The sequence below is a fragment of the Equus caballus genome, chromosome 27 (assembly GCF_041296265.1).
Source record: "Equus caballus isolate H_3958 breed thoroughbred chromosome 27, TB-T2T, whole genome shotgun sequence".
In the NCBI taxonomy this organism is placed as follows: domain Eukaryota; kingdom Metazoa; phylum Chordata; class Mammalia; order Perissodactyla; family Equidae; genus Equus; species Equus caballus.
Window position 1 is genome coordinate 44132499 of NC_091710.1, and position 27146 is coordinate 44159644.

A 27146-nucleotide genomic window follows, 5' to 3' on the forward strand; every position below is an offset into this window, starting at 1 on the left:
AGAAAGGGGCAGAATGGCTCTCAGAGGTTAGGAGAGTGTTAAAAAAAATACGGTTTTAGGGTTATATGGCTACCAAAGGCAGGGTCGACATGTGTGTTTTTCTACGAAACCTTCATGTGGTTCAGTGTCCCGTCAGCACACATCTACTGAGGCGTGTTACCCACGCGGCGCACGTCGGTAGCCACAAGGGAGGATGCAGCATGGGCTCTGCTCTGAGAAACGGACAGTCTAGGTGAGGAGAAGTGTGGGGTAAGAAGCCAGAATGGAGGTGGAAGTGCTCCAAAGACCAAGGGAAGGAGAGAGAAGAAAAGGAAGTGTGAAAAAACTGTGGAAATTGGAATGAGTTATTTTTTGTGGTACAGCATCCTTTCGATTGGTTCAATTGCATAAAAGATAAAGATAGGAATTAGAAAAGGCAAGTGAGCATGGTCATGGTGTCCTTGAAGGCCATAAGGCAGAGCTGAAAACTGGGGACCCGTGCCTGAACACTTCCTGGCAGTGAGTTTCTTTGGCTCCCATGGTGTTTTTGAAATACCTGAATTAGCTGCCAGTGTCTACATTTGAGATATTTCACATAAAATTCCTGATTTCCAACTTCCCTTGACAAATCAGAAGACCAGGAGACACCGGGCTGCTGACTCCAGGGGACACAAGCAGCCAGGGTGGACTCGCGCTGCGCTTCAGGCCGAGTACCCCCGGCCCCACCCCTCCCCGCTGCCTCACCCCCGAGGCCAGGGTCAGCGACCAAGGGCCTCCACACTTCCAGGACAGTCTGTCTTATACTGGTCCATCTCATTCAGTTTTACCACCTGCCTGGTCATATAAATGGGTTTGTATGTTAAGGCAAATCTTTATTTTGGGTTTTAGCAACTGCTGCGGGTTGTATGATTCCCACGCTGGAGAGCTGCTTGCTCTCAAAGAGACCACAGCATCGAAGGCGTGAAAAGATTCCTCTCCCCACACTGGAGTTCTGAAAACCCAAGGAGCAGCATTCTCCAACAGTTCCAAGAGTGATTCTGCAGCGGAAGGGAGGCAGGAAAAACTCGACTCTTTACTATAAACTGTCACATTAAAGAGTCGGAGGCCCAGGATGCCTTGGCGTCCCTTCCCTCCACTCTGGACTCATTCAGTACAGCGCTGCCCTCCCACTTCTTCCTCGGGCCACACCCTCTGCACCAGGGCCCATGACTGCTCCACCACGCAGCCCGCCATCCCCACACATCTCAACACTCTCCTCGGCTTCTCCTTCAGGCTAAAAACTGCCTACAGACTCCTCTACATACCACACACCCACACCCACACCCACCCCCATCCAAATACAAACCAAAACAAATGAAAAAACCAAGCAGAAAAACCTTTTCTGTGGCCCTACTCTCGTGTGACTAGAACCGTCCCTGGATGGTCGCCAATGCCTCCTGATCGCCCAGTCCAGAGGATATTTTTCATTCCTCTTCTTTCCTGGGTGTCCGGGTGCTTCTCCCTCCAGCTCCAGGATGCGCTCTCCTGGGTCTCCCTTACCCCTCCGGCCGCTCCCCAACACCTTTCTTGCTGTGAGCCCCTCAGTGGTCAGCGCCCACCGGGCCTCCTCTCCTGGTCATCTTTCCTGGGATGTCTGGCCCATTTCTGTTGATGGAACCAACACATGAAGGATGAAGACTTCCGTTTTTATCTCCCATCTGACCTCTAACCCTGGCTTTAGATTTTCCTTCTCCTTGTCTTCCGGCCACAGTTACCTGGGCTGTCCTACTGGAATTGTTAACCTGTTCTGGCCAAAAGCAGACCTCACCACAAACCCGCTCCTCTCTCCAGCGCCCGTCTCCATGCTGGCACCTCGCGCCGGCACTCCGCACTCCGCAGCTCCCACTGTCCCTCCGCCGACCCCTCCCATCACTCTATCACTTCATCGGCTCCCCCTCTCCAGTTTCTGCCCTGGCCCATCCTCCACAAGGCTTCTAATGTTGGCCCCACATAAAACGTATCTCCATCACTTGTTTTTGTGTTGGCTCCCTCACCATCTGAAACCACCGTCGAGAACCTTCAGCAGAGCAGGCCCGGCCTTGTGTGGTCTGAGCCCAGCTCACCTGCCAGCAGCTCTACCACATGCACGGAGCTCAGTGCTGACCGCTAAGGCTCTGCACCTCTGTCCGCTGGTCGCTCCTGCCTCGATGTCCTTCCCAAATCTACCGTCCCCAGCACCTGAAAACTCGCACCCATGCTTCCACCAAGGGTGCAAACGCTGCCTCTCTCACCACCTTCCCTGGCTAGCTTCTGCAGACCCGACGCCTGCCCTGCCGGGTCAAGGTCCCTCCTGCCTGCCCTCACAGGAGCCCTGACACCTTCAGTGGGCTGTCTCCACGTGGCAGGGTGATGTCTGCTCACCTGCCAGATCCCCGGGATGGAGCCTCTGGGAGAGAGGAGCACGTGCTCATGGGGGCCCAAGAGACGTCTGTCACACGAGTGGCTAACAAAACCTCGGAGATATGTGACTTTTCTGTAGGTCATCGAGCCTTAGTGAGATGTACTAATGCCGCTCAGAGCTGGGGGCCCCGGCTTCTTGGGGAGCCAGACTTGACGGGGCCAGGATGTGCCAGCGGGGTGTGCACCTCAGGAAGGAATGCATGGAGGCTCCTACGCTCAAACTGGGAGGAGGGATGCGATGCCTCACATCCTGATGTTAACTCCCAGCGCACTCCGCGGTGGACTCCTGCATAAGTCAGAGCACGTGAGCACACCCCGAGAGAGTCCCGGGGCGGGGCCCGTTACCTGAAGGACTGCACTTGCCGAGGCACCTTCCGGCTCTGTTCCCGGAGGCGGCACACGTCCTTGGAGACTTGCCTCATCAGTTTCTCCGCGTTCAAACCGTGCTTCTGCTCTTCTTTTGACTGCTCAGCCTGGCAAAGGGAACAAAAGCACAAAAATCCCACAAAACATTAATCACAAATTCCTCAAGACATGCTACACAGCTCCAAAGACCGTGGGCTAGAGACAGGAGGGCAACTGATGAAGTGGGCATCTTGTGTCACCATCAGGGACGACACACACATGCTGTATTTGTGCTGCTGTGGGGTGGTCATTGCTTCAGGGCCAAGTTTGTTCTACTGCATTTAAAAAATCTTATTACAGAGGCCAGCCCAGTGGTGCAACGGTTAAGTGCGCACGTTCCGCTTTGGCGGCCCAGGGTTCGCCGGTTCAGATCCCAGGTGCGGACATGGCACTGCTTGGTAAGCCATGCTGTGGTAGGCGTCCCACATATAAAGTAGAGGAAGATGGGCACGGATGCTAGCTCAGGGCCAGGCTTCCTCAGCAAAAAAAGAGGAGGATTGGCAGCAGATGTTACCTCAGGGCTAATCCTCCTCCTCAAAAAAAAAAAAAAATCTTATTACATAGAGAGTATGTGATCATTTTATCACATCTAGAAAACCTAAGAACCCTCAAAAAAGAAATTAAAAGCTACTTTTAGCACTGCGTCCAAGAAATATCTACTGTTCACATTTGGGCGAATACACTTTCAACCTCTTATTCATCTTTTCAACCGTTTTTTTTCTATCTGTCTTAGCCATTTAAAAATGTTTACTGAAGTAGAATTTTCATACCAAAAAGTGCACGTAAGAGTACAGCTCAAAGAACTTGCACAAACTGAGCACACCCATGTACCCAGTCCAGATGAAGAAACAGGACATCCCTAGTCCTGAGCCTCCTTAGCTGGTTCCAGGAACCACCGCCAAGCGTTACCAGCATTCTGACTTCCACCTTAGGGAGAAGGTAACTGTTGCCTGTTTTGTCCTTAATATAAACGGAAGAGTACAGGAGGGACTCTTAGGGTCTGACTTCTTTCACTCAGCTGTACATTTATGAGAATCACACACGCTACTGCATGCAGTTGTACTTGGTTTTACTCACTGCTGTATAACATTCCATGGTGGGACTGGACCACAATCTTTTATCTGTGCTATTGTTGATGGATATTTGGGTACCTTGCATCAACTTTTTTTTTTTTTTTTTTTGAGGAAGACTGGCCCTGAGCTAACACCTGTGCCCATCTTCCTCTACTTTATATGTGGGACGCCTGTCACAGCATGGCTTGCCAAGCAGTGCGTAGGTCCACACCTGGGATCCAAACCGAAGAAACTTGGGGTGCCAAAGCGGAACGTGTGCACTTAACCACTGTGAACTGGGCTGGTCCTGCATGAACATATTTTAAAAATAAAAATGGAATAATACATACTGTATTAAAGGTTCCTTTTTCATTTCATTCATTCATTAATCCAATCATCAAATGTTTGTCGATTGCCTTCTAAAGAAAGGTGGGTCAGTTTGTGGTGAAAAGCACAAACTCTGGAACCTTGCTGCCTGGGTTCAAATTCCACCTCTGACACTTACTAGCTGTGTGAATCTGGGCAAGTTGCTTGATCTCCCTGTGCCTTAGTTTCTTCATTTGTACACTGAGAATAAGTACTTATTTACATTTACTTACATTTAAAGGGTTGTGAAGTTTCAATGAGATAATACACCTACAGTATCGAGAGCAGTACCCCACACAGCATTAAATGGACTATTCCAGTGTTCAGCTATTGCTGCTGTTTACACTACATGCCAGGCACTGTACCAGGAGCTGGGGAGACAGTCGTGAACAGGACAGAGGAGGTCCAGGGGGAGAGAGAAACAACAGCAAAGACTAGAAATTGTTTAATAATTATTGAAAGTTAACACCATATTGTAAATATTTTCCTAGGTTAACAAATCTTCTTCCTCACCATTAACTTTTTTAAAAAATAGACTTTATTTTTAAGAGTAGTTTTAGGTTCACAGCAAACTGAGTAAAAGGTACAGAGATTTCCCATACGCCCCCTATCCTCACCCCGCACAGACTCCCCCAGTATCAACGTCACTCGCTGGAGTGGCACGTTTGTTACAAGTGATGAACCTACACGTCATCATCGCCCCAAGCCCACGGTTTACATTAGGCTTCATTCTTGGCGTTGGACCGTCTACGAGTTTGCACACACGCATACTGACATGCGCCACTATTCGAGTGCCCCGTAGAACCGTGTCACTGCCCTACAGTCCTCCGGGCTCCGCCTCTGTGGGGAGGGTGGGTTGGTTAGGGTCTCACAAAACCCCTCCAGGTTGGACTCCGGAGGGCAGGCCTTGTGAAGAACAGGGTGCTCTGGCTTATTTCGAACTGGTTACTTTCCTGCTCTCCTTGTGGGAGGCGCCAGGAGAGTTCTCGTCTGACATTCACTAAGAGGACCTGGCGGACCTCCAGGGAGCGGAACTCTCGAGTGTGGGGCTCACCAAGACTGCCGGGAGTTTCTCACCCTCCGACTTGTCCACACTGAGCGTCTAGTAATTCATCACTACTGCGTAGGTTTTCCTATCTGGGTGCCAGCCCCCAGAGTTTCAGCTCACGGGTTTCTGCTCTGCTGAGCTGTGACCCTCTGTCCCGTCTGGCTCTCCAGGCGTCGGGGCAACACTCTGCCCTGTGACCTCGCTTCCCCGGCAGGGCTACGAAGCATCGTTGATTTTTCAGTCTGTTCAGCTTTTTACTTGTTAGGGTGGAGTGACAACTGCCAAGCTCCTTACACACCAGAACAGGAACCGGAAGTCCGTAACTTTTTAATGATTTCATAACATTCTATTTAATAGTGGTAGCATAATTATTTAATTAACTCTCCAGAGTCACAAAGTTAAATTATTTCCATGCTGCAACGTTCATTCACGTGGGATTTAGCACTTAAAAATCTGGGGGAATGAACATGTGGTTAATTAGATTTGGAGGGGATAAAAGCAGGCTTGCGCCGTGTGCTGTAAAGCTCTCCACGATAGGTCTATGCCTGCACACACACAACTCTGCATTGCCATCACCCCACCACCAGAGAAAACAATAATCAAAATTTTAATTTGTACTTAGAGTTTAAAAACACGTAATCCTGTAAAATACTGAAGGCTTCCTTGAAGAGTTCCTTCCAAATCAATGTTTATTTATTAACAGCTATGACACAAAAGGACAATTCCTTAGCTACATAAACCAGCTGTGAAGTGGGAAATGAGGCTTAAGTACGAATGTGCTTATTATGTGACTTACGGCGAGAATGTCACTGTGGGGTGAAGGGGCCTGTGACTCTGTCCCCACCGCCACCCTCCTCGAACGTGCTGACTCCCACTTCAGTAAAGCTGAGAGGCCCCTTGGCTGTGAACGGTTCATCCCGGGGTCTGAGTGTTTACACGGGCCCGTGAGCTTCAGGAGGGCAGGGCTGCGTCTGTTTAACACGATTCACAGAGGTTCAAGCGGTGTTTCAAACCAGTGGTTCGTTTTTGACAAATGTCTAAAGTTGCTTGCAGTGTTGCCTTATAAAGTGAATTATATTAAATCAAACGGCTGGAGACTTAAGAATACATTACACATGTGCTTCATGAAGGGAAGCAGTGTCATCTAAAAGCAGTCTTGTCAATGCGTACTTAAAAATATGAGTTATCCCCATCTGACAGAAATAAAAAGCTAACTTAATTTACTTAGTATTTTGGGCATGGTGAGATCTTATAAATATGTGAGCTGGCTTTCAGCATTTGTGTGGAAAGCTGCTTTAAGAAAAGGAATTCTGAGCAAGAGTTCTGGTGCCGATACAGAGGAACTTTCCTCCTAACTCTCACTGGGGGTGCTGGGGACCCTGCGCCGAGTCGGTGGTGCACCGGCCCTGACATCCGCTTCTCTTTGATCCCTGCATCTCAGGGCCTTTCCGCCACATCTCCTGAGGAGCAGCCATTTGCACAAGGAGACCTGTGGATGGCACAGGAGCGAGAGGTGCTTTTTAAGGCCCCCTCACCCTGCCTTACTTTCTGGAGTGGCTCCAGGGCAGGGACTCGTCTGTGCCCCCTACGGCCCCCAGAGCCACAATCCCCAGGGCCTCCGCTGGCCCGCACACAGCAGGGGCTCAGCAAACACCGGATGAATGAAGGAAGGAATGAGTAGGTCTGTGGGAAAATCAGGTTTTTAGATGACAATCTTTTTAAAATTAATGTGCTTCAGTAACCCTCAAAAGGTTTAGAACTACCCAGGGTTTTTTCCAGTGATTACAACAAAGTAACCAACATTACAACAATGAGTATCAACAAAGTCTCTCCAGAAAGCCATAAAACAAAGACTGACAGAGTTAAACGCAAGCACACATCAGAACTTCTATAATCTGAAAGGCATTCACAAGACAAATGATAGAATGGACGAAATCCTTTGTAACTCAATAACAGGTAGGTGTACAAAGAGGACTCTCAGAGAGAAACACAAACGGTGCAACAGGACAAAGGGCCTGGGCGTGAGCAGACAACCCACAGAACAAACACAAATGGCAAAGAAACATGGGGGCCAGCTCTCATCCAAGGACACCACTCTCTCTACCCGACTGTGGATGTGTCAAAGGGCTGCGAGTCCTCGGAGAGGAGGTGTGTGTCCCAATGCACAGGTTCCCACAGAGGGGAGAGAATCGAGCCAGGCTTCTGGTCCCCCACGAGGGGTTACGTGTTGGGGGAGGGAACACTATTAATTTGAGTCAGAGGCTGGGAGACTCAGCTCATTTGGGAGGACCCCCCCAACAGCATTGTTAGCCTCTCTCCCTGTGGCCTCCCAAGTGGTGTGCTACGATAACAGAATATAAAATGTGGCCCTGCTTAGTGGTGGCCACTGGTCATGGCAGTGGCAGCTGAAGCTGTAATGGAAATAGTTCGGGAAATTTAGAATATTGGTGTTTGCAGCTGTTTACAGCTTACAGCAAAGTCTTAAGAGAGAGAGATCAACTCAGGCCGGAACTAAGCAGTCGGCACAAAGAGATGGAAGAAAAAACAGCTTTGCTAAGGCTGGCAGCCTGCAGCCTGCAATCTAGTTGATGGACAATCCCATAATTGGGATCCTTCTGGACTTGAAAAAGCCAACTACTTCTGTTCTTAAGCAGTTAAAACTTTACAAGGAGATAAGACTGGTGCTGGCAAAAAGGGAATTAAGGATCTTGTCTTCCCAGACGCACCCACTGTTTCAGGGACCTTCAAGGCCAGAAGTCAAAGAACCAGGTCTTCAGGCTTAAAGGTATGACAGAGACAAGATCTTTGACCGCAGTTCACAGCCAAACTGCTAAGACAGCAAGGCCACCACTGGGTATTCATGCTTCAGAAACACGACTGAAACCAGAAAGGTGCCCAAAGATGGACAGAAATGTTCATTTCCACATCGTCTATAACTGAAAATTGTCATTAGTAGAATAATGAAATAATTATATCTATACAGTGATACCTTAAAAATAATGAATTACAGCAACATTTACTAACATGGAAGGCTGTTCATTGTGTATTACTAGAATTAAGCGGGGAAAAGAACAGGCTTCAGAACAATATGTCTTTATGACCCAGTGTTGGTCTAACTCTTCCAAAAAACTCACACACACATGGCACGAAAAAGAGCTGGAAGGACACATACCAGACTGTCAACAGTGGTCCCCCCTGGGGAATGGGACGCCGACGGGCACTTCTGCTTTTTACTTTATACATTTTTCTGCATTATTTGGATTTTTTAAAATAAGTATGTGTTAATTTTCCAACTTAAAAAAATCTTTTTAAATTTTAAAAAACTCTTAAAGCAGAAGTACACTAAACTCGCTTTAAATTTGGAAATAAAAATGCTGTGACACTTTTAGGAAAGACGACAGTTTACAAAAATTATTTATTCAGCAAGTACTTACGAAGAATCAATTATACTCATACCACTTTACGGAAAGTTAAACATCCTACAGCAGGGCGTGCCTAGTACTTTGCCAATGATAATCGACTGCAGGAGCTTCTGACTCTTTTCAGCCCAAAGGACCCCTTTCCAGTTATTTTCACTGCTCCCCTTTCCTCTCCCTGTCTTGAAAGATTTTGTTAGAAAAGTGGCCCGTGTTTGTGAGGTAACAATTCTCTCTTGATTATTTTGTAATTGATGAGATAGTTCAGCTGTCACTCAGAACGCATGAATTTATGTAATTCAAGTTCAAAAGGGGACAAATGTGAGATTTCAGTTATTTGGTGAAGTCTTATCTTCAGTGAATGGATGGGCGTTCACTAAGTCCGAGGTGAGGAACCACTGACGTAGTCAACACCAAGGAATGCCTTCTCCCACGACCGGGTACAGCCAAGGAGCAAACGAGGAATCACACCAAAGTACTGCTGCTGTGCTAACTCTCGCCGACTCAGAACACGAGTAAATCTACCTGCAAATGGCCACCTGCTTGCTGACTTCACAACGGAAAGATCAAGAAAAGCGAGAGAGGGAAAGCACACACTGGGTACACCTTGGTAAGAAACTCTGACTCAGTTTCCCCAAGAAAATGTATGGCATCAGAGCAGAAATGCGACAGGCCCTGGGATTCTGTCCTGCCTCCTGTTGCGTTCCGTGAATGGAACTGGGAGGTCTGTTTTATCCGCTGTAGAGCACGGTCAAGTAGCCTAATGGCTGCTGCTATTTTCAAATACCAGCATTTTTGTGCTAACTGCAAAACTACTTTGAAACTTGGCTTTGTTTTGTGCAAAATATGACCATGGAGCACATAAAAATATTTCTTTCCCTGCTGAATAAGAACATACTTCACTGAAGGATACGCTGGTCTCTGTGTTTATATATTTATGTCTGTATCTATATTTATATCTTTCTCCAAAAGTCTGGGTGACAACTACAGCATAAAATTTTTGTCAGCTGTTAATAATCAACAGCAGCCCACTTTGCAGGCAGTTAAATCTCAATGCTGAATATTTCATTGAAATCATTAACATTTATTTTGTTGAGTGAGGTGTACTGATAATCTTTGACACATAATTTTCTTAGCAGATTCTAACTTTTAAAGATGTTAACATCTGTATCATTTTAAGCTTTTAAAAAGTCTACCATCAGGGCTGGCCCGGTGGCGTAGTAGTTGTTTGAGCACTCTGCTTTGGGAGCCCAGGGTTTGCTGGTTCAGATGCCGGGTGCAGACCTACATACCGCTCCTCAAGCCATGCTGTGGTAGGCATCCCACATATAAAATAGAGGAAGATGGGCATGGATGTTAGCTCAGGGCCAGTCTTCCTCAGCAAAAAGAGGAGGACTGGTGGTGGATGTTAGCTCAGGGCTAATCTTCCCCTCAAAAAAGAAAAAAATGTCTAGCATCACAGAACTTTGGCATTTTGACAGGGAAACACTCTGAGGAAGAAAAAGAAACTTCTGCCTTGTAAGCAACATGAGGCTCCTTTGGAAAAATACCCAATCCTTCCTGGGCACGCCTCTCCCCTTCTCACCCAACAAGTCATGATAAGCTGCCTGGCTCATGAGGATCGGAAGCCACTTTCATGCCCCAGATTCCAGAAGAGTGTGATTAACCTTCAGTTTACGCAGTGGAGCCTGACCTGCAGAAAGTCCAGCGATTTACTCACAGTCACATTAAGAAGCCTAATGGAGGAAGGAACACAATCCAGTCTTAATTCACAGTCCCAAGTTTCTTGCTCTGCTTCCTAAGAGAACTGCACACTGGATGAGGACACCAACTCTGATTCAGTTTTTATTCTGAGGTACCAAACAGCCTTTCAACCACAAAGGAGGAAGGTTATGGCCAGCGACGCTGAGACCTGACAGCTTTCTCTGACAAGGGAGGCAAATCCAGGATCTGCTGCTGGCCTCAATTAACTGCTTTTCTGGGAGCCATATTTTCCATGGCAATTGGCAGGCTCTTTGCTCATTGTTAGGTATTTTATGACGAAAGCTCACAAATCCCCACGACTATGGAGAGACGGTAGAGATGAAGGGGCAGCGCGTGATGTGTGTGCTGCTGTGTCTGCGTGTATATTAAGAAGTGGGTGTGGAAATGAAGAGCCAGTGGAGAGATATGTCCACGGTTGTTTCTAACTTCTGTTAATAATGAAGGCTGCACAGTCAAAACAGTCTATATTTCACAGAGCTGGTTCTTACAGACTTCAGGGCTGAGAAGAAAAGTATGTAACTCAAATAGTCTGTATTACAGAGTTGGTAAAAACATAACAGCATCCATACTCAGGGGAATCAGACTGTTCCTAAAATGGTACACACGCAGGTCGTCTTGTGAGCTCTTTCTTCACTGGTGCCCGTTGCAACAACTTCGCCGAGGCAGGAGCACAGACAGAGCACCAGAGGGTTAGCACGGTTCCTACGGTTCAGTCAAAGACCTGCTCTTCGGACCTGCATCAGACTGAGCTATGGGCACCCTGACACGGAAGAGCAGCAAGGAACCACGTCTCACGTGGACTTCAGAACCATCAAAGTGCCACATGCGCCCTGAAGGTTTGGTTCTTTTAGGCTGTGCAGCCTTCAAGGTCCACACATTTCTCTAAAGCTTCACTTATGTTGAAAGCATATTAGATTTATCTCAAATAGAGCACAGAATTTTGCAACTAGAAGGCATCCTGATGGCCATCCAATCCAATCCTCTTAGCTTACAGAGAAGGATACAGAATCCTACTCGAGCATGGAAAAAACAAAAGCCACAGATATGCACACTTTTTATGACATTTTATAAGGCTGATTTGTGGTTATTTATTTATTTTGTTGAGAAAGAGGGTGGCGCTGTGAAGGACAGGAATGGGGAAGGGTATTGAGAAAGCAAAACTATCAGGGAGGATCGGCTCTGATCCCTGGTCGCTCATGGTCTCCTGGCCTTGCTGTCACAGTTACTCTCTTCCTTGTCACTTAGACCCTAAACAAGGACCTCCAACATGCACTAGTGACTGTTTCCCCGGGTGTCATCAGGCTAGCTAGAGAGTTATGGCCTGTGTTGTGTACAAAAATATAGCACTTTGTATATTTAAGATTCAACACTTCTAGAAAAAGAGTTTTATACTGAACTGCTAACAGCATCTTCATATGATGTTCACAGTAACAATCTAGGAAAACAACAGCAGTGGTACAGAGAAAGCAGAATAGAAATTAAGACAACGATTTCAGCTCTCCCTGGCCCCTAGTTATTCAGACACATCTTCACGTTTAGTCACGCTGGAATTCTCTGGATGAGAAGTGGAAAATGTACATTCTCATTCTGAATCAGATACTTCTAACAGGTCAGCTCAGATGCTCTTGACCTTTCCTGCTGCCCTGTGGTCACCAGCTCCCTCTGGGCTCTGGCAGCCTTCACAAAGGCAGAGCTAGTGTCTCCCTTCATGCTCCCTCTCTGAGCCTCCAGTGCTGCCTTGGGTTTTCCTGCTGAAGCCAAAATGTGCCATCAGATTGCTTGGCACCCACACAAGCACACTGGTAGAACAATTCTTTCATTTCTCTTCTCTCTGAGGGACGACTAGAGATGCAGTTTGTATGGCTTCCAGGGGGCCGGACCTACGGGCACAAGAAGGCCACACAGTGGCCACCTCCTGCCTCGCCTCCCCTCTGCTCTCCGGGCTGCACCCCCTTCATGAAGCAGTGGACCAGGAGCGTTTATCTCAGGCTCTGCACCAGTACAGAGAAACCTCCGTGAGCTCTTCTTTCCCCTCAGTTTCTGGTGTGCAAACTGATTATGAAACCAGGTAAGTGCTGGTTCATCAGATAACACAGATCAGAAATCCTCTGTTAAGATATAATCAGGGGGCTGGCGCCGTGGCTGAGTGGTTAAGTTCACGTGCTCCGCTTTGGTCACCCAGGGTTTCGCTGGTTCGGATCCTGGGCATGGACATGGCACTGCTCATCAGGCCATGCTGAGGCGGCGTCCCACACAGCACAACCAGAAGCACTCACAACCAGAATATACAACTGTGTACTGGGGGGCTTTGGGGAGAAGAAGAAAAAAAAAAAAACAAAAAAAACCGACTGGCAACACTTGTTAGCTCAGGTCCCAATCTTTTTTAAAAAAAGCTATAATTATGTTTCTAAGGAAAATCATCACTCATGATTTTCATGTACGGATGATTACAATCAGCAGCAGAAGTTTAGGAGGCTGGAATCACGCATAAGCAGGTGTCACTTAACGACTGAGCAACTGCAAGTTAACATAAAAATAAAGCACTATTTCACAAAAAAGAATTCTGAAGTGCCACTCTTCTTAAGACACTTTGCAAAGCTGGAATAAAATCTGTTTACATCCTGTACTGGGCAAGACTCACGAGATGCCAGCCCTCAAATCTTTGCATTCTTGATGCAAACTGGAAAAGCCCACGGGCTCCGAAGCGGTCCTCCTGGGCAGTCCTGAGCCCAGGTGCTCAGAGTGGGCGTGGCTCCGGCGGGGAGAGCGGGCCTGCTCTGGGAGCAGAGAGCGGCCCTGTGCAGAAGCGGGCTGAGGGGCGTGGGCTTTCAGGAAGCAGCTCCCCAACGGCAGCAGCACTTGCAGGGAGACCTGGCTCTGAGGCAGTCCCAGGAAGGCACCACCCATATTGCAGCCGGCACCCACTCTTCAGAGGATGACTTGTCATAGGGATAATCAAAGTGCCAATAATTAGGAGATGAAAGGGGAAAATACTGCTCGTGTCACACAAATGGCTGCTGAATGACAGAGATGACCGTTTTCAAAGAGGTCACTTAGCAGGGAATTTAGTTCAACTTCACACGTGTCTGCACACTCTGCCTGACGTTCCTGTGATTACCTCTGTCACCAAGAACCATACGGCAGGTATGAAACCAATGGACAAGGGGTCCTCGCAGCCTGGATGTGTGATAGGCCCCTTTCTCCCTGTCACTGCCATTATTTTCCTAGATCAAGACTGTGAACATCCCATGGGATGCAGGGAACAGGACAGCGTAAGACTCCTGTTTCAGAACAGTCTGTGAGAAGAGTTGAGGCTCACATAAAAACTGTGTCTTATACAAGTCCCTAGGAAATACTGACTGATTTGATCTGATGATATTCCTAGACCCTGGGGATCCTGGATCTTGGTCCCAGAGCCACCAAGGCATAGCCTGGACCATGGGAGCCCACACCATGGCCATGCCTATCCCCACAAGGGGGCAAGGCACAGGCTCTGAGGTGTCCAAGTGCTCCTGGGGCCACCAGCAGTGCCCACCACTCAGTTTCTCGTGACTATTTATATGCTGTATTTATCTATTCACCAGTAAGTCAAGGGGAAATCCTTTACTCTAGTGGCAGGTAGCAGGCAAGCAAAACTCAAAAGAGGATAAAATCGTGCCTGGGAAGCAAGATCAGCAGCTTTACCGAGGCAGAGGAGACTTCCGCCCAGGCTGGCTGGGACATCTACCACAAGGCACTGGAATACAGAAGCAGCAAAATGTGGCCTCGTCACCTTCGGGAGTGTTTACATACTAGGCTGAAGGCATCCCAGGAGAGGGAGGGTTTGCATTAAGAGGCTGTTCTTTTTTATAGAGAACACTTCTGCTCAAGCTTCCCAAGAAATCCCTCCCAGAATTTCCTATAGCTGAAAACACACACATTCCTGACTGGTTCATTACAGGACAAATCATTAAAATAAACAGGTACACATCAAACATCAACTCTTGTTTGAGGGCAGGTTTTCAGAGACCGAGCAACGCGTAGAAGTCGGCCCTGACGATCTCCGTGGTTGTTGGGTTCTACCCTCCTTCCAGTTTCCATCTACTTGTACCAAGGATTTCTTTAATGTAGAAGGAAAAGAAGACACCCTAAAAACCTGCAAACCTCGAATTGTCCATCAACATCAGCAAAAATCTTAGCAGCATTCTATAATGAAAGATTTCTTTCAAGACCTCTTAGGACAACGGCATACTTACGACTCTTTTCCCTTTGAAAGGATGCCTTAATCCTGTTTCTTTCAATCAGCATTAGACATACTGCTTGGATTTTGCCTCAGCTCCTCTTGCTGTATTTTGGGGGAAATGTCTATCCCTGGGGACTTGGAAGGAGCCACCCACTCTAGCTGATGGCACAGACACGTCACGACCTCACATGCCTCCCAAAGAGCTCCTCCTTAGAGACCTTCAGTGGCTCCCCATCGCTTAGGCATTTGAGGGTCTCACCAATTCTGCCCCAAGCCACTTTTTCTCCAGCTAGGTATGGAGAACACGTGCTAAAGATACATGAATCAAAACAGGAAAAGATACACCCCATATTGTTTACTATGAGTTTTCAATTTTTATTTTTGACATTTAAGTCCTTAATCTATCCAGAGCTGATTTTTGTATGTAAGGGAGGAGTCCAAAGTCATCTTTTCCATATGGATAATCTTTTTCCAGCTTCACTGATCCAACAGTCCCTCCTTTAGCCACTGGCTGCCAGGCTACCTCTATCACAGAGCAACGCCCTACACACACGTGCTCCCTATTTCAGGCCATTGATCTGTCTCTTGGGTCCTCCACCAATTCCATGCTATCTATGTACCTTAGCTGCTTAGCAAAACCTGATTCCTTGTAGGGAAAGTCTCCCTCCTTTCTTTCCTTCTCCAGAAGTATCTGGGCTATTCTTTGTCCTTTGTTCTTCCATTAATTGAATCAGTTTCCATGAAGAACCATGTAGACATTCTGAGGGGAATTACATCGAATCCGCGGTACATTTTAGGGAGAATCGACCATCTCGACAATATTCATTCTTCCTCTATAGTGGTGATTCGTTTCTGTAAAGTTTTATTAGAAAGCAGTCACACCATTTATTTACATCTTGTCTGTGGCTGTGCTTGTGCCACACGGTAGAGTTGAACGGTAGTGACTGAGACCCTATGGCCCACAAAGCCTAAAAATTTTCTATCAGGTCCTTTATGGGAAAAGTTTGCTGACCTCTGCTCTACACAAATGTGATATATTTCTCCACGAGTTTAGGTGTTTTTACATTTCTCCTCAAAAGGTTTTGTAATTTTTCCTATACTGTACTGCACATTTTTGTTAATTTTATTTCTTGATACTTGATATTGATACTGTTGTAAATAACATCTTAATAATTAAATTTTCTAGTTGTTTCTGGTTGGCATATAGCAATGCAAAAGACTTTACATGTTATTCTTCTATTTACCCATCTTGCTAACCTCTCTTATTATTAGTAATAATTTGCAGGGGTTTTTTATGTATGCAATCATGTTATCTGCAAATGATGACAGTTTTATTTCCTCCTTTCCAATCTCTCTGCTTCCACTTTTTTCTCGTCCTCCATTGGTGAGAATTCCTAACACAATGTTGAACAGACAGTGCGGAATGGCTTGCGTCTGATCTTAAAGGGAATGGCTCCAATGTCTGTCTATTTAGGACCACATCTGCTTTCGGTTAAGGAGGTTCTGATCTCTTCCTAACTCACTAAGAGTTTTAAGCATGAATGAGTATTGATTTTTATCAATATTTTCCTGCTTTTACTGAGTTGATCACATGGTTTTTCTCCTTAATCTATTAAAGGGACTAATTCTATTAATAGATTTTTATAATATTAAAAAAATCCTTGCATAATTCAACATGGTCAAAATGTAATATTTTTTAAACATATTGGATTCTATTTACTAATATTTTAGTTGGAATTTTTGCATCTATATTCATAACTGAAACTGGCCTGTGATTTTCCTTTTTCATAATATGTCTGTCTATTTGGTGTTGGTCACATAGAATGAGTCGTGGAGTGAGCTCCCTTTTTCCAGTGCCTGGAAGAGTTTGTATAAAATTGAGATACTCTGTTGTGTGAAAGTTTGGTGGAACTTGCTTATAAAACATCTAGACCTTGGGGGCCGGTGCCATGGCCGAGCGGTTAAGTTTGCACACTCTGCTTTGGTGGCCCAGGGTTTCACCAGTTTGGATCCTGGGCGCAGACCTAGCACTGCTCATCAGGCCGTGCTGAGGTGGCGTCCCACAAGCACAACCAGAAGGACCCGCAACTAGAATATACAACTAGGTACTGGGGGGCTTTGTAGAGAAGAAGGAAAAAAAAAAAAAAGATTGGCAACAGATGTTAGCTCAGGTGCCAATCTTAAAAAAAAATCTAGACCTTAATGTTTTCTATGTGGATAGACTTTTAAATCACTGCTTTCATTTCTTTAAGAGGTATTTTTAACCTTTTTTCCCCTCTTTCATCAGTTCTAATATATTTTCCTAGATATTTGTCTAAATTATGGGCATATATTTTTGACAGTATTCAATTATCCTTTAAATTTCAAATTTATCTGTACTCCTATCTCACTTTACTTTTATAATTTTCTTTATTTGTATCTTCTCTTCACTGATCTTGTCAGAGCTCTATTTTGTTTGTTTTTTCCAAAGAACCAACTTGTTGCTTTATTGAGCTTTTCTCTACACAATGGAGATTAGACAGCAGCCAAAGCAAACTACAGTAATAAGCAGCTTATGGATGAATCTTAGTAATATGATATTAAGTGAAAAAGTCCCAAAGTTTTTATAATTATTGACACCTAGGAACCCAGAATTTCCTATCAGAACAAACTAGAAACAACAAAACCCCCAAAGATACAAAGTTCTGCTTAAACCTCTAGTTGTAAAACTCCACTCCAGCTTTGAAAGGCTTTGACCCACAGGGTTAAAAGACTGATGCTTCTCCATGATATTAGAGTTGGTTAATGTCAAGCAAGAGTTTGAAATTACTGCTAACGCTGAATTGAAAGATTCAAGAGTATGAAAATGATGATGATCATTATTCAGGTTACAGACATAAAAGCAGGTCATTTCAGTGTTTAACTTGATCTCTCATTTTGCAGAAGGTCAGCTGTGCTGCGGCCCTGCTATCGCGCAGGGCCCTTCACGGTCTGGAGCTCTCCTGGACCTTTACTGCTGCAGGCTCCCGTGCCTGCTGAGGCTCTCACCCCCTTGAGACGAAGTTCCACAACCTGCTTTCGAGACCAGTTTAAGTGTCACTTCCTCCACAAAGCCTCTCCTCATCTCACCAGGGAATGATTTCTCTTGAGGAGCTGGTGTATCTGCGTGCATCTCCTTTACTAAATCATAAGCTCTCTGGGAGCACAACAATGTCTCATTATCCCTGTATTCACTGTAGTGTCAGACATAAGGCCTACCACTCAACTGCCCACTGCACAGACATTTACTGAGGACCTGCTGTGTGCCAAGGTTTCTTTCTATCAGGTGGGACATAATACAGATATGTAATATGTTTTGCCGCTTAAATTTTCTTTAAAAATTGCTGGTAGAAGTTTGATCCCTGAAATTCATCCGTTAAGTTCTGAGTTCCATCTAGGATTAGCAGTGCTGGGGAGCTAAACGACTCCAGGTTTCCTTGCAGTACCATGTACCATATGACCAGAGTAACTCTGGGCCACAGAAAGAAGTTTATATTATGGACAAGATTTTTCTATTAATTTAAGGAACTGTGTAATTGACTTCACATTTCCATCCAAAAGGGCTGAAAGAAAATAACGTTTTGGCATTTGTAATATTTCAGCTATGTGGAAAATTCTATTTGGATATTACATATGGATGTGAACATATACTCCCGCACCAAAATATAAATCCTAATCTTGAGAGAATCAATTGATTTCATAAATATGCAGGCTCTTGGAAATTTTGGTCATATTTAGGTGGTGGAACAAGAGAAATATTCCCTTACAAATATCCTATTTTTTTTTTAAAGATTTTATTTTTTTCCTTTTTCTCCCCAAAGCCCCCGGGTACATAGTTGTATATTCTTCGTTGTGGGTCCTTCTAGTTGTGGCATGTGGGACGCTGCCTCAGCTTGGTTTGATGAGCAGTGCCATGTCTGCGCCCAGGATTCGAACTGATGAAACACTGGGCCACCTGCAGCGGAGCACGCGAACTTAACCACTCGGTCACGGGGCCAGCCCCACAAATATCCTATTTTTTAATCAGTGATTTTATCCTATTTTGCATAGTTGTTTGTATGGCAAAAGGCAAAGGAGAATGCCAATATGTGAAATGTGATCTTCCTTGAAGGTAGAAAAGAATGTGAAAATTTAGGGGCATTAAAATTAGCAATACATTTCCAATGGATGTGGTTAATGAATCTCAAAGAGCTACCTGTAGAAACAAAATTTATGACTTATGTTCAAAGTGATACTGTATTTATTTGCCAAGTCTCATGTTGAGACAAAGAAAAATGCTGAGCATCAATGAAGACGACCACGTCCCCCAGCTGCCATATCCCCTTGCTGGCAGGAGGCCGGCGGCTGCCAGAGCTGCAGCTGTGGGCTGGGGTGGATGCTGGGGGGACCTCTTTTCTGCACCTTGGTGGGTGGCAGCACCACTTTTTTTGGCAATATCCTAGGTAAAGAAAAGGCCTCTAACAAGGGAAAAAAACGTTCTAAGTGCTGGGAAAATGATTTGAAGACTTTAGCAAAACTGAGGTGTAAGTGGGGTATCTTCTACATGGCAGGCTTTAAAAAGATTAACCCTCTGTCAGCCCCTCAAAGAGAATGGACACACTGAAAACCTGACTTGAGCTTTCCCATCCACATTAATCTTAACCGTCTAAAGATATCTGTTTTTAAGCAAGTTACTAAAACCGTGTTATTCCTTTACCTGCTTCTCAGCTTCCTTCAGGAGCTTCTGGAACCTCTCATCTTCCAGCACACCCGGTGGAAGGTCAGTCTCTCCCTGAGCTTTCAGCTCCTCCAGCTTCTGCCTCAAGCCCCTCAGGGCCTGCAGCTCATCATTGAGGCGACTCTGCCGGGTTAGAGATGCCTGAAGATCCAGTTCTAAGTCTAGAGATGTACGGACTGGGCATTCTTGGGCTGTTCTCCGAAGGACTGGTTGGCAAACCGCCTGGATGGTTAGAAAACAAAACAAGACACTCATTAAATTGGTTGTCATCATTCTGCTTTTCCTCCTTCCTGGCAAACGAGAGGATGGCATTTCCTTGCTCCCTTGAAGGAGGACATAACCAGCCAAGTTACTTGCTTTGGCCAATGAAAGGTGAGTGGGAGTGATGTGTATCACTTCCAGGCAGGCGCCTCTCAAAGCCAGTGTGAGATGTGTACACTTCTGTCCCCTGCTAGAGGGTCAGCAAAGACCCAGAGACGGAGGCCCATCAGCTTGGGTCCTGAGTGAGGACAAGCAGCAGAGCGTCCGGTCAACCTGCAGAGGCCAAGCAGCTAAGCCAGAAGTAAAACTATATTGTTACCATAGCATACCTGGCTTAGCCTGACCACTTTACTATACAGAGCCCGGTCTCTGCGAGAAACAAACACGCTACCAGGTCCATCTCCTCGGCTTCGGGACATGTAACTGTACCCTCACAGCTTACACCTTTTGCTATCATTTCTCTAAGTGCCAGCCAAAAAGTAGTTAGTCAGTGGGGATAAAATTTCACTCCCTCCTCTAATCAACATGCTTAAATTCCAACTCCCTCCTCAATTTCCCATTGTCTAGTATCTACCTTCACCCCTGAACCAGTGGGGTTCTTCCTGGGGCCAATCATATCCATTTATCAAGAAATAATTATTGAACATGTATGAATAAATATCTGTTTGGGGTTTGTAGGCTAAATGCTAAGAAGAGGAGACAGACTTTCCGACCTTGAGGACCTGGATTAGAGGACGCTATGAGACAGTAAGCAACTGAGAACTGTGGAGGAGTACCCTCTGCAGCCCAGGAGGCCAGGGAGGGGAGGGATCGCTCAGGGCTGAGACGCGCTTGAGGAAGGAATCCGGAGAAGCCGGGGGAGATTGCACAAGCAGCGGGGAACAAGGACGGCATTTCTTGCCTAGATGGTTGGCCATGGGAATGGAAAATAAGAGATTACTAATAAAAACTGGTAGGGTTTGATATAAGAGAGAAGGGACTCAAACTTGACAAGTGTTCTAGCTTGAAGATCTGAAACAATTGTGGTGCCCATGAGAGGTGGAAGGGAGAGGGCCTGTCTGTCCCTCTTCTTATTTCAAAGCCTTGGCCAAAGTCTGAATAGCCTCACTGTCTCCTATTCCTCTCCATCCTTGTCCACCACATATCACTGCAACACTCTCTAACATTCTGTAACATTCTTATTGTTAGCTTCTCTTCATTCGCCTCTGCTTTCTCTAACAAACTTACTACACTGCAGAATCATTTAGAAACACACTTTCTTTGACTGCATTACTCATTCTTCACAATCAGAAATCCTTCCTAGCTGTCATGCAATGAAGCCTCTCTAGGAACCCCAGTGGCTTGCAAGTAAATGTTTAACATCTGGCTCATTGATTTGTAGGGATCGCCAATTTCTTTGGTGTAAATACTCCCACCGTAACTGCTTTCAAGCTGTCAATGTGACGTCACTGACTTGGAAGAGGTGTGCATGACCGGCTCTCATGAGCCAGCATGAGGCGGCTCTCGCACTCCCGTGCCCACAGGTACCCTCGAACCACATGCCTCATATGCCCGGGACATTGATTTTCCAGCCAGGTAAACCTTTCACTGATCTTCGCAGATGCTTCTGTTCACTTCATCTCCACATCTTTTTCATGCTGTAACTCCTAAATCAGCATACCGTTCCCCATTCACTTCGACCAAGCCGTATCTGTCTACTTTAAAGATCATCTAACAATCACCTCCTACACAATGGTTCAGAAGTAACCTATGTGGTTCAAATAGTTTTAATAACTAAGTTTATCAGCAACCCAACTGTTTTTCAGCTGCACTCAATTCATAAACAATTCTGGTTAAAATTTCTCTGAAGAGTGCTACCATCCGCTAAAAGCGTGTGCTGCTCAAAAATGCCGGTGACTGACAAAGGAGTTGAGAAACATTTTCATTCAAGATGATGAAAGTTTAAGTGCTTTTACAGCATAAAGTTTGCTAATCTGAAAGATCTACACCTGAAAATTTCCTGAAAATGCCAATACTAAACAAATGCAAGCATATTTGCCTTGAGAAAAGAGAAATACGCTTGTCACTTTTAAGTAACTAGGACGTTAAGCCGGGGGACTCAGAAGTTGCCTAGTGACACCCTCAGCACTTCTCGCAAGTGGCATTACACCAGAGTCCTTGGTGGAGCTAACGATTCATCTTTCTTTCCCGTCTTCATTCCAATCTTCCCATGCACGGGGCCTGAGTGTGATCACTGCTCATCCTCTGATTGTGCTTGCCTGTCCCCATGTCATTTCGTGCCACCTACCGACAGCACCTGGTATCCATCCCCCACAAAGCTGCCACTTTCTTTTGAGATTTTATCCAGATGTCAAGGCCGCAGATCTCCCCAGCGAGGCCCTGCAGACTCTCCTACCAGATGAGCCCGCTCCCCCATCACCAGCGACATGCTGACAGCCCCGCGCGCTCCTCGAAGGCCTCCTCCAGATGGGAACTCCTGCAGACGGTGCCACCGCGCCTACAGAGCTGAGCACACACTGCTTCGCACTGACTAAACGGCACATTTTAAGCTGAAATAACACAGTTTAGTAAATTATTACTAAACCAATAACTTCCCATTAGCATTCAGCTGTTGGTAAGTACACAGGAATCTCTGAACTACCTGAAGAGTCCACCTTTTAATTTACTTAAATATTCTCTCAGATTTATCCTTTAAAGCTCATCCAGGGACCTGGGGCCTCCGGAAAAACCTGACTTGAGCTTTCCCATCCACATTAATCTTAACCGTCTAAAGATATCTGTTTTTAAGCAAGTTACTAAAACCGTGTTATTCCTTTACCAGCTGTCTGCCCCTCGGAAAAGGTACCGGGTGTTATGTTCTTCCCACAACTGCTTAAGAGCCGCACACGGTGTGGAGACACAGCAGCCAGGAGTAGAAACGTGCTCAACCCATTCAGCAAGCCCCTTCTCCATTGATGCCGCAAACTAAACTTCCTGCCTTAATCATCACAGGATCCAGCCACGATGAATGAACGCTCTCAAGCACATCTCTCTCCATCTCTATAACTGACCTTTGTGATCACAGCGGTTTCACTCAACAGCCCAAGAGCGCGGAGCAACGACACTCAACAGTTCTGGTATTTACGTTTTGCAGTTCATGATTCTGGAGAGGTCCAGGACAGCGGGATCTTGTTGAGGGAATACGTACCCTTTTGACCCGCAAACTGCGCCGTTCAGTAGAGTTTCTCACAAACAGTGATTTTTTAGCCAGGGTTGAACTGTCACTGTCACTTCGATTTAACTGGCAACAAAGGATAAAAAAAAAAGGAGAATCACTACATAAGGGAGTGCTGGCAGAAGTTTAGAATTGATAAAGCAGGTAGTGGTAATATGAGTTTATTTCTTTAAGAAAATTTCCTCTAAACAAGTTTTTCCCTGTTCTAAGCTTTTCTTAGATAAATTAATTTTCTTTAAAAATGTCAACAGTTGTCTTGTGGTGGCAGTTATCACAAATCATGTGTTCAGATAATTGTACATACTTTGAAATAAAATTATCCTTCGTACTTTTAGCTAACAAGCAATATTCATTTTTTAAAGACAGTTTTGCAGCGTGTACAGAGCTCGGGATCAGAGCGTAGGCACAGCTCGCACAACCCATCGCACTCTTGGACAGAGAGGCCGCCCTGACTCCTCACCTGCTTCAGGACTTTGCTGGAATGTCACCTTCTTTGTGAAGCCTACTCTGAGCCCTTCTTAATCTGTGACCCTCGTCCCCACCGCGCCCAGCGCCCCATGACTTGCTCTATTGTTTTCCATAGCAGTGGTCTCCATCCAAGACACTTCATAACCTATTCATCACTTGTACTATTTACTGTTTGGCTCGACCCACAAGGGTATAAACCTGCAGGGTAGAGCTCGGGGTCTCTAGTTCATGGACGAATCCCAAGTCTCTAGAAACATGAGGTGCTTAATAAAAATGTTTGTTGAATTAAATGAAAAATTTAGAATTTCAGAAGTATTTTCTAACTCATTTTAGAATATTAAATCTATTTTACTATAAGTCATAAATACTTCCACAGGTAGAATTTGGTAAATTGATGCAAATCCCACAATATTCTCCACAGAACTATGAATCTGAATCAGTGTCTAGAGGCATTATTAAAAGATAATTTTTGTTCTAAAACCCAATTCATAATTTTTAGTTCAGCAAGACTAACATGGTTTGAAGCATGCATGATATACGGCAGAAATATACAAAATATTATAAATCTCAAGTTACTTTAAGCTTCCAAGTATAGACCGAAGTCTAAATATACTTAGCAGCCAGGTCTTTAATCTCACTTACTTGCCAAATAAATGGCATTAAAGGCAATGAGACATTAAATTTGGGAAAAGAAAAAAAAATTCCCAAACCCAAGCTAAAAGAACCACAAACTGTGATATTTTTGTATATTTTATGAAATCATTCCTAGCCAGTAAGTAGTCCTGGTAGTGAGAAGTGGAAGGTCCCAGCAAACAGTCTACTGTCATTGAGCGCCCCTCACTGGCAGGGGCGCAGGGCCGCGGCCCGCAGTGCGTGGGAGGTCTCCGGCGGAGGAGCACCCCCGACAGTGCAGCACTGGGCCCCTACCCTGCAGATGTACTGGCTCCGCTCTCCGGGGGAGAAGGTCTGCGAGCGCACGATCACGCTGCTCCTCACGAAGGGGCGCTGTCGAGCGCTCAGCCCGCCACGGTCCTTGGGGCGCACTGTCCTGCTGGCATTCCCTGCCTCGTCGGTATTCGTCTCTTTATCAACCTACGGGAAAAGTCAGTAATCTGTCAGGAGTGGACAGATGTGGATGCATTTACGCTCTTTCCTCTAAGTATGGAAGAAATATCTAATCTTACAACAGAGACCCATCTAGCACCAAGGCTACTTCTGGGAGAAAGGCTTTGTGCCACTCCTGATGGAAACCCGGGGAGATGGCTTTCTGCAGAGTTCTTAAGAAGTTCCCCTCCGTGGGCAGGATAATGGCTGCCCCACAGGGTTACCCATAAATGGAGGTGCCATCGCTGACAGATTAGACCTGAAAAATGAAGGTGTACACTTAGAGTGCAGATGTGGTTCTATAAAGAATCGTGTTTGGGAATGCTTCAGCACTAAACATTATTCAACTTTCTGATAAGTGTTTTTCAGAATAAATGATAAAAGTAATTAAATATAAGAACATGGAAATATACTACAAAGTTACAGGTTTATAGAGAACACGCGGTTAGACATACATGGTCTATAACAAGTGCTGTGAGGCTGAGTTTGGATTTTTACTGGCTCTTTAGAAACGTAATGAAAAAGAAGCCTTAAGTAAAAACAGAAGTTTCTCAAAATACAAACTCCATAGGCAGAGGCAGGTGTCCACGGTTGATCTTACAGGTATAACCTGATTCCAGACCAGCCTCGTGCTGGTGTGCTCCCTTATAGAAGGGAAGTCTTCAGTCAGGGCATAATATTATTTTTCTCAGGAATAAAGAATTGGAATTTCCTAAACTCTTTACCAACATCCCAAGTTCACCAGTATCCTCAAGGCTTGAAAATGACTTTCCCCCTCTGCAGATGGCAGTCTCAGTATGCCTCTCACTGAACTAGCAGTGTTACCTGCTTAATACCTTGGCTGGCACCTGTGCCCGAACCGAGTCCTCTGCCACCTTCCCAGAGGGGTTTCAATTGGAACGCCGTGTGACCAAAACGAACTTCAAATGTTTACTTCATGGGTGAAATTGAAATAAACTGACAATGTTTATGAAATTTAATACAATTAAGCAGTCATCCTGGTGTTATCCAGGAGATTCTGAAACGCTATTAATAATGGTCACAGAGCATTTCACAGAGATCTAAATAGCGCTATTACCTTTCTTTATAAACTTTAGGTGGAGAATGAATATTTTGAGTCCATTAAAAATTTTAAAGCACTTACAATTCTTCTTAGAGTCTGGTCCCACAAATGCCCGTCGTGATGAGCTCTGGCACAGAATCCTAAGGAATCCTCCCGAGCAGACAGTCAGCCGGCACGGCGCCCATGAGAGGGCTGTTTGAGCAGAGCTCAGTGAGGGCACTCACCAGGGTGGGGGTTCCTGTGGGGGGCTGGCTTCCAAGGTCTTTGGCACAGCTGTTCTCGTCCCTGCTCATGTCTTCATTCATCTCAGGCACACTCGGGCATGAACGCGAGTCCTCTGCACAGCTACTGCCCTCCGGCAATTTGACTTCAGCCTCTTCTTCAGCCCCAATTTCATCTGAGGCCTCTCTGAGCATTGCTAACCTAAAGTGAAGCGAAACACACACACTTCAGGTCAAGCAGGCGCGTTCTGCAAACAGTACAGCCCGGGCATGTTCACCGCTCTCTGGGCAAGGAACAGACTCACACATGACAAGTCAAGCCACTTCTTTAGCTGCAACTTTTACTAAAATGATTATGAAAAATAAAATTATCATCTTACTTGCTAGCAATCTACAGCAAAATCACCATAATTTGTCATTAAAAAGTTAAATTCATGAAATTTGACTTAATTCCCAGATATTAAAATAGAAATACTCTGAAAATCTCATATAAAGTTTAACTCCACCATTTAAAAATATTGACACTCAGTATAATGTAACTTGGTATTGGTTGTTCATTTATTGTAAAAGTAATCATCCAACAGAATGGGGTGACTCTCTGCTAAGAGTGAGTAAAAATATAAGCATTAGAAACATCCACTATCAATTGTGCCCACGGTCCAGCAGGGGTAGAACCCAGTGTAAACGGAATTTTACTACTGAAGTAACGAAAGACTCAATGGCATATGATCTTGTCTTTAACAAGTCAAGGCACAGGCTTGGGTGGCATTACAGGCGAGGGTCCAGAACATAAACACGGTTTGTATTCTGTATAAACTGTATTGAACAAGGATGGTTTAGAACATCTCATGCTTTGTGAGTTTCATGTTCTTTTTTTTTTCTTTTTCGAGGAAGATTAGCCCTGAGCTAACATCTACTGCCAATCCTCCTCTTTTTTGTTGCTGAGAAAGACTGGTCCTGACCTAACATCCGTGCCCATCTTCCTCTACTCTATATGTGGGATGCCTGCCACAACATGGCTTGACACGTGGTGCATAGGTCCGCACCCAGGATCCGAACTGGTGAACCCCGGGCTGCCGAAGCAGAGCGTGCGAACTTAACTGCTGTGCCACTGAGCAGGCCCCTGAGTTTCATGTTCTTAGAATGGAAACATTTTCTCCACTGATAACTAAAAGTGGAGTTTTACCAAGATTGGTGACATACTGACAAACTGACACAGACTAGTTATTAAATGTCTCGTCGTGAAATGAACACAGGGGGAACTAGCAATGAATACTGTAAATTATAAATTTACCTTATGTAGTGAGTGCATTTTTTTAATGTGTATGAAACAAATTGTACTTTACATACACAAGGAAGGCTGAGTATTTAAAGATATCATGATGAACC

General features: G+C 45.4%; 1 protein-coding gene and 1 long non-coding RNA gene across 3 annotated transcripts in view; one reads left to right on the forward strand and one right to left on the reverse strand.

Moving 5' to 3' along the window:
• The window catches only part of WWC2 (WW and C2 domain containing 2), a 210436-nt gene that overhangs the window by 3225 nt on the left and 180065 nt on the right, over positions 1-27146 (reverse strand). Inside the window, exons 18-22 of the mRNA XM_023630466.2 lie at positions 25761-25959; positions 24297-24461; positions 22875-22967; positions 19406-19648; positions 2764-2891 (exon numbers count right to left, since the gene is read on the reverse strand). Coding sequence (XP_023486234.1) covers positions 2764-2891; positions 19406-19648; positions 22875-22967; positions 24297-24461; positions 25761-25959 — 828 coding nt within the window. The remainder of the gene's footprint in view (positions 1-2763; positions 2892-19405; positions 19649-22874; positions 22968-24296; positions 24462-25760; positions 25960-27146) is intronic.
• LOC138921067 (uncharacterized) lies at positions 19417-23678 on the forward strand. Of its 2 annotated transcripts, XR_011433334.1 has the most exons (4): positions 19646-19798; positions 20366-20434; positions 21069-22803; positions 23264-23678. It is a non-coding gene; the product is annotated as an uncharacterized lncRNA (long non-coding RNA). The 2 variants fall into 2 exon arrangements; XR_011433333.1 differs by lacking the exon at positions 23264-23678 and having other exon boundaries at positions 19417-19798; positions 21069-23236.